We start from the raw sequence: 7,647 nt of genomic DNA on the forward strand, positions 1-7,647 counted from the left end.
TGGTAGCCCCTCCCACCTGCAGCAATGACTACCCCTTTCCATCACTCACACACACACACACACACACAGGCCCGCGCTCAGGACTGTGGCCCCGGAGACTCATACAATGGCTCAGTGGCCAGGGGCCATCTGTCCCGCTAACCGCTGTATCCCTGCTCCCGGCACACAGACGTCGCTGAGTAAATATCTGTGACTAAATGAAAGGACTGACAAGTGAGGGACGAGCCGATTTCTGGCCGCCGCTTGGAGGAGGGCTTTGAGGGGTGCACTCGCAGGAGCACCCCGGGCTGGAGACAGTGCATCAGTGATAACGGAGCCCTGGACACAGAAACACTGTGGAGACGCGAAAGTGAGGAGACAAATGACCCTTTCAGGACGCACCCCTACGTAGGAGTTCGGAGTCCCGCTTTGTTGTGGGGGGGTTTCCCTCTGGCGCGGTGACGTCACCAGTCGGGAGGAAGTCGCTGCCTCGGGGGCGGGGCCTCAGCCGGCGGCGGCGTCACGGGAGGCGGGGCCAAAGCCGCACTGGGCGGGGCACTGGGCGGTGGTCACGTAGCTCAGGTTCTTCCGCCGCATTCGCGCGCGAGTTGGTCGGTTCCTGTGCCCCGGACCCCGCGGTTCCTCGCCATCATGCCGATGTTCGTGGTGAACACCAACGTGCCCCGCGCCTCTGTGCCGGACGGACTCCTCTCCGAGCTCACCCAGCAGCTGGCACAGGCCACGGGCAAGCCGGCGCAGGTTTGACGGGGGGGGCAGGGCGAGGTGGTACTGGGCTGGGGGAGGGGGACTGCGACTCCGGGATGAGGCTCCGGGCGGGGAAGGGACGGGGGCCGCCCGGGTCGGCGAGGTCGCTCGGGCGGGCTGACCGCGCGCCCTCCCCCGCAGTACATCGCAGTGCACGTGGTCCCGGACCAGCTCATGGCCTTCGGGGGCTCCAGCGAGCCGTGCGCGCTCTGCAGCCTGCACAGCATCGGCAAGATCGGCGGCGCGCAGAACCGCTCCTACAGCAAGCTGCTGTGTGGCCTGCTGGCCGAACGCCTGCGCATTAGCCCGGACAGGTGCGTGGGTGCCCGGGGGCTGGAGGCGCGCGGCCACGGTGGCCATCGCGCAGCCCGTTCAGCCCCCTTCCTCCCTCGCAGAATCTACATCAACTACTACGACATGAACGCGGCCAACGTGGGCTGGAACGGCTCCACCTTCGCCTGAGGGCCGCGCCCCAGATCCCGGTCTCCGCGTGGTTTTCTGCTCACCCCGCCCCCAGCAATCCCACTTCTCAGAAGGGAGAAATAAACGGTGTGGAGACTACGGCTGCCTCGGGCTCCCTTGGCTTTCAGAGGAATCGGTGCAGGGTCGGGGCAGTCACTAGGAGACCGAGAGGGGTCCGCCCCACCCCAGAATCTGCTGAGAGGGCGCCTTTCGCCTCGCCTTTCCCGCCCCTAGCAGAAGGCCCAAGGCGCGGGTGGCAGCAGAGGCCGCAGACCCAGGAATCAAACTCGAATCAGGACTCGGGAATCTGTCCTCCTGTCTGTTTCCTCCCTCCCCACTCTCCCAGAGGCAGGGCCACCACGTGGGCTAGGGCTGGCAGGGAAAAGAGGGAGGTATGGATCAGTGTGTGGACAGGAGAGAAAGCCCTCCCCTCTCCACCCCAGGGTCACTCTTTGCTAGGCTGGTGCATCAGTGCCTTGCCTTGGAAAATCCTGTTGTTCTGGAACTTTATGACAGTTTGCGGGGAGAGGGGGGAGTTGCCCAGGAGGCGGAGGTCTTGGTTATTTTGCCCTGTTCACCCCAGTTCCATGTTTGGGCCCCGGCCCCTTCAGGCACAGCAGTTCCCTGAGGGAGCACCCTGTGGTTTGGGTGTCTTTCAGGTGTGGTACAGGAGCTCTAAATGTCCTCAGGTAGCTAGTTAACCCCACTAGGGCAGTGATGGTCCTGATGCCCAGGGTACCATCAAGAACTAAATCAGTGTCAAGGTCCAGTGTGACTGTGCTCCGTGGCCCAGGACCCCTTCCCCAAATGCAGGGGCTAGCTTCCTTGTACGGGCAGTGATGGGACAGTGGGCAGTCCTCCAGCCACAAAGTGCTGCTTGGCTGGGTCAGTTGCCTTTGGGCTGGAATGCCCCACCACCCTGCAGTGTGAGAGCCTCCCTGTCCCCATGCAGTGGCCCCCGCCAAGTGATGCTCAGCCCCTAGTGCTGGGAATTCATGTGCCTGGAGCCAGCACTCCTTGGCCAGAACCAACACCTGTGTCTTGGCTAAAGTGAGGGGCCAGCTCCACCCTTCCTGCCCTGTGGGAGAAGTCAAGTTCATTCAGCTGCTTGCCCAGACAAGGGGCTCCTCTGGCCATGTGAACCCCATTCCTGGGGGCATCACCTCTGGACTCCTGCTGGCCCCACACCACTGAGACCCCTTGTTCTTCCACAGCCCCTAAGATAGACAAGAACATCCTAGGTGGAGGTGATTTTTTTAAATTCCAGATTTGTGTGAATTTGTCTTTGGAAGCTGAGGGGCTCTGGGGAAAAGGGTTACTGTCTGGGCCAGGCCTTGAGCACTTCCCTTCTGTAGCCACCAGCTCCTTCCTTGGGACGGCTGCCAGCTGCCCGGCCCTTGCACCCGCTGTGGCATGGGTGTGAACTCCCTGCGGGCAGGCCAGGAAGCTTCAGGTGCCCAGCTCGGGCTTGTGGCAGGGGACAAGTCACACTTGCCCTCTGTGGCAACAGAACAGCCCAGGGCTGCGGAGCCCAGTCTGTGGGCACTTTGCACGTAGGTCTACCCCACCTACTTCCATCTCTGGGGCCGCCTGCCAGTGCCAGCTTGCTAAGCGGGAGGCCTGAGGCCTGTTCTCTTTCAGTCTAGGTCTGGGGGGCACTCTCCTCACGCAGCCCCCAGTCAACTCCCTGGGCAGTGAGGATTTACTTTCAGAAGACCTGTGGGGATGGTCATGACCTTAGAAAGATGGAGAATCAGCTCAAGGGAGTCTGGAAGCAGTGGCCCACCTTTGAGGGAGGACACTTCTCTTCCACAGAGGTCTATGTGGGCCTTCCTCCAGCTTACCTCAGTCTCGTTCTGTCCTCAGTGAAAGGACTGGAGCCTCATGTCCATCTCTGCTGGGGGAGGGGGTGGCATGACCCTAGCTGCAGCCTTGCTGTGGGCTGGGGCCTCCTTGGGTACCAGCACGTTGGCCCTGGCCTTTGTCACATCCCCTCGGCTCCCCGGCACACTCTGGTTACCAGCTCAGCCTCTCCCTGCTCTGGAGCCTGCACCATCCGTTGTCACGAGAGCTGAAGTGTAGTCTCCTTGAGCGTCTTGTCCAGGTCCCTCATTTCCCAGGTGAGGACACTGTCCTGGGCCTCTGGCTGTGCTGGCACCAGGCCATCCATCTCCCAGCATCCAGCCTCACCATCTGCCCCCACTGGCCCCAACCAGGGCTCTCACCTTTTGGCTTCACGTAAGAGTCTCTCCAACTGGAGGGGCCCCTGAGGGCTGAGGAGGCAGGAAGTGCAGGCTGGGGGCCTGCTCTGTCCGGGAGGACGGAGGGGCTCAGGAGAGCAGAGCATGGCACTCTGCCTCCCAGGAATCTGGAAGTGCCCGAGGCCCTGTGGCCAGCTGGGATGTTGCCAAGGTAGTAGCTCCTTGGAATCCAAGGCAGAGGGGGCATCTGTGGGTTAGGGACACATGTTTTAGGTCCTGCCCACCATGCTCCCAAGTCCCCTGGAGCTGATAAGTGCCCTGCACACCAAGGACGGCAGCAGCTGCACCCCACTCTCAGCCAGCTCCTAGTCAGCTCCATTTCCTCCAAAGCATGGGCTGCACTGTCCCCCAAGCTGCCTGTCCCTTCCTCCAACCCCAGTGGCTCCCCCAAGGCCCACAGGGATGTGGTCAGCCTTGGAAATAGCAGCAGAAACATTTCCAAATAACACCTCAAATGAACGGAGGTGAGGGACAGATGGAAGCCAGGGCCCAGACAGCCACCTGCTCTGCCATCACTCCAGTGGTCATCTGCCAACCAAGACCCCTGGCCTACAGGATGACCCGCTGTCTTCAGCCCCACTTTGCACAAGCCCTGCTGCCTCGCACCTCCCTTGCCGGTGCTGTTCCTTCTGCATCGAATGCCTGCCCCAACCTGCCCACTATAGCCCCATGCTGCAAACTTCTTGGATGCCTTCCCTGTGGCCACCGGTGTGGCAGGGCACTAAGGCCCGCCTCTGCTTCAGCCAAGGCCCTGTGAGCTTCTCTTGGGTCCTGTGTCCTTCAGCAGCCTCTGATCACCCAGCTCTGTGATCTTTGTGCTGGTGGCCCCCGGGCCACTCGGAGCTGTCCATTCTAGAGAGCCCAGCAGTGGAGCCTCTACACTGGCCTCCCACCTTGTCCCCTCCAGGCATGCCTTTATGGCAAAGACCCCACTGCCCTCCTCCCCGCCTTGCCTGAGACCCCTGCCTCAGGGACTGCCCCTGGGAGCCGGATCCAAGGGCCTCTGGGGTCCAGTGCTGCTCTGCTCCCTTCCCGGCCTTTAGTGTTCTCCATCTGTGAAATGAAGAGATACATCAAATGTCCTTCCTGCGTATTCCCTAAACCACGGAGCTGCCGGGCATCACAGATCACCACCAGGGGAGCTGGAGTGGAGGGCAGTGGCCTGAGGCCTGTGCTCACATCTTGAGAAGTCAAGGAACCCAGTCCAGCAAGAGGGTGTGGGTGGGTGGCCGGCTCCACTCAGGGGTAGGAGAGGAAGGAGGAGGGCCCAGAGGGGGCACACGGCCCTGGCAGGGGTGGGTGGGTGGGATGAGGGTAGGGTGAACCACCAATCACAGGAGTGGGCCGGCCAGGCCATGGGCCACCCTGCTGCCTCGAGAGCAGTAAATACACATGGCTCAGGGCTGACCCTCAGTTTTCTTGGCGGGGTGTCAGCTGGCCCCGGAGCTCAGGAAGTTTCCAGTGTTTCTGGGCTGCTGGCATCTTCCTTGACTCCTTGCCCCAGTGGGCGGGCACTAAGGGCCACCCCTAAAACTGTTCTGTAAAGCTCTCTCCTGCTGCTCAGCCCCTCCTCCCAGATGAGCAGAGCCAGGTCCCTGCCCTCTAGGCCTCCCATCGAGAATTCCAGAATGGACTTGGAAGATGAGGGGGGAGGGGCAGGGTCCGGGAGGGGAGATGCAAAGCAAACCCAGCAGCCATTGGCCCAGATTCCCCTCCTGGTGAAGACAGCACACCTCACTTCTGTGTTTGAAGCACACATAAAAAGATAAAGTTTTCAGAAAATCCAGGAGCAGCAGGGTCTGGACTCTATATATTCTCGTAGGTCTACTGCCCCCTCTGCCCCTGCAAACATCCAGATGGGGCTACAAATCCAAAAGCTACAAATGAGTAGTCTCTGCGACAGTATCCCCCTGCGACTTGGTTCCTTGCCTAATTCTGCTCTCGTTTGAATAGGTAATAGATTTACGTGGCTCAAATTCAAAGTATTCTGAGGGTCCCCAAAGAGAAGCCCCTCCTGTCTGCAGCTTCCCTCCACGAGGTAACCCCTCAAATCCCTCCAGAGATTTATGCACATAGAAATATGTAGAACACTCTGCCCTCCCCCAACGTTTTTTTTTCACAAATGGTAGCATATTCGACACTAGTTTGCACTTTGCTTTTTTTTTTTTTAACTTAAAAGTCTGTTAGAGCCTTCCAGTATTTCTCCAGAAGAAAAGCCGACTCCTTGGGGAGCAGGTCTCCCCTTTTGCTCTGATATTTCAGAGGATCACATTCTTGATGATAAAATAAGTCCACTTCCTTGTTCAGAGAGACCTGAAAAGACTCTTTGGGTTTCATTCCTTTTGACTTTTCTTTAAATCCTGGTGAACAACTAGACTTCAACTCCAGCATCTGGTCAGGAGGGGAAGGGGCAGGGGCAGGGACTGGACTGCTCCAGTGAGCACGTGGCTTCAGGCGTGAATTCGTACATGTTAGACATTTAAGCCCCATGGTGTCACACCAATACTGTATTTACCAGACCAGCTGGACAAAGATACTTAGAATACATGCAGCAAGTATCAGTGCAGAAACAGACATTTTTCAGGATAGGATGTGATTTCATAGATACCATACAGAGCATGACTCCATACATGCAGAGAAGAGAAGATGCGGGGCGGGGGAGGAAACAAGCAAACAGAGAACGTGTTGCCCTGTACCAAGGGACAAATCCAAGATGCCCCAGACTCTACGGAGAAAACTAACACCCTGAGGGTCATCAGAGAAGCATGTAAATGGGGAGACCACGCACATCCACGGATGGGAGGCAGTACTGTAACGTTGTCACTTCTCCCCGGTCTGCTTTATGATTCAACACAGTCCCAACAAGTTCTAACAGATTTTTTGGTGGAATTTGGCAATCAAATTTACAACATTTACATGAGAATCCAAACGGCCAAGAGGAGCCAAAACATCTTCTTGAAGAAGACAAGGTGGGAGGACTTGCTTTCAAATATCAAGATTTGTTATCGAGTTCGGCAAAGTGAAATCAGCACCGAGCAGACACCTACACACACGTGACCCCGATGTACCCTCAGGGCAGTGTTGAAATCAGCATGACAGGAAGCATGATTCAGTCAGCAGTGCAGGGCAGCTGGCACCCCATGGGGAAAAAGAACAAACCCACTCAAAAATCAATTCTCCAAGAATTTAAGAAATAAAGATCATATGAGAGAATATCATCTTAATGATTTCTTAAATGAGGTACAAAAAACACAAACAACTGAAGAAAAGATGGACACCTTTGATGTTACATTAGTAAGACACCATAAAAAAAGCTCACATCCAGTTTACATCCAGAGAATTAAAAAAAAAAACAAAACCAAAACCTCCTACAAATTGGTAATAGACAACCCAATGGAAAATCAGCAAAGGACTTTATAAGCCACTTCACAAAACAGCACATCCACGTGGAAAAAGTGTTCAACCTCAGTAGAAATCAGGGAAATGCAGTTAAAGACACAAGATGCTAGTACTGTCCATCACACTGGCTGTAAATTAATATGCCCACTATCCCACTCCCAGGTGTATACCCTAAAGAAACCTACATTGGGGAAGAACCCAAATGTCCATCAAGAACAGAATGGATAAATAAATTGTGGTGTATTCACAGCATGGAACACTACACAGCAGTGAAATGAACAAGCTATACTATGGGACTAGTACCACCGAGCACCAGTTGCACAGGCATAAAATGTTGAACAAAAGATGCAAGATTAAAAAAAAAGGATGCAAGATACAGATAATACAATTTTATTTCTTTAAAGTTCAACTACCAGGGAGCCCAAAACTGTTGTTCAGAGGTCCAGGCCTTGGCTGTAAAACTGTGATGAAAGCCAGGAAATGATCCCCCTCCTGTCAGGATGGTGGTCCTGACGAGGGGGCTGCAGTGATTTTCCCCCTGCCTCTTCTTACAAGTGACTGCGTTGTACTTGTTAAACTGTTACACATTTTTCTGTGTGTATGTTATACCTCATGGAACAAACAACTACACACACAAACACACACACACTCATAGAAGGAAGGAAGACCACCACCATACAGGGGGCTACCCAGCTCCCCCATCCCTCTGAGACCTTGCCCCAACTCTGGCCTGTGACAAAGGTGCCCTCACTGTGCCCCCCCAGCCCACCCCCAGCCTCCC

The 7,647-nt window shown here is 56.1% G+C and overlaps 1 protein-coding gene across 1 annotated transcript; it reads left to right on the top strand.

The window, feature by feature from the left end:
• The first annotated feature begins 517 nt into the window (after positions 1-517).
• MIF (macrophage migration inhibitory factor) lies at positions 518-1,305 on the top strand. Its single transcript, XM_031442393.2, has 3 exons — positions 518-738; positions 886-1,058; positions 1,140-1,305. Exons 1-3 carry the CDS (start codon positions 631-633, stop codon positions 1,204-1,206), a joined length of 348 nt encoding a protein of 115 aa, XP_031298253.1. The 5' UTR covers positions 518-630; the 3' UTR covers positions 1,207-1,305.
• Positions 1,306-7,647: the final 6,342 nt, after the last annotated feature.

This window comes from Camelus dromedarius, chromosome 31, assembly GCF_036321535.1.
Source record: "Camelus dromedarius isolate mCamDro1 chromosome 31, mCamDro1.pat, whole genome shotgun sequence".
NCBI lineage: Eukaryota > Metazoa > Chordata > Mammalia > Artiodactyla > Camelidae > Camelus > Camelus dromedarius.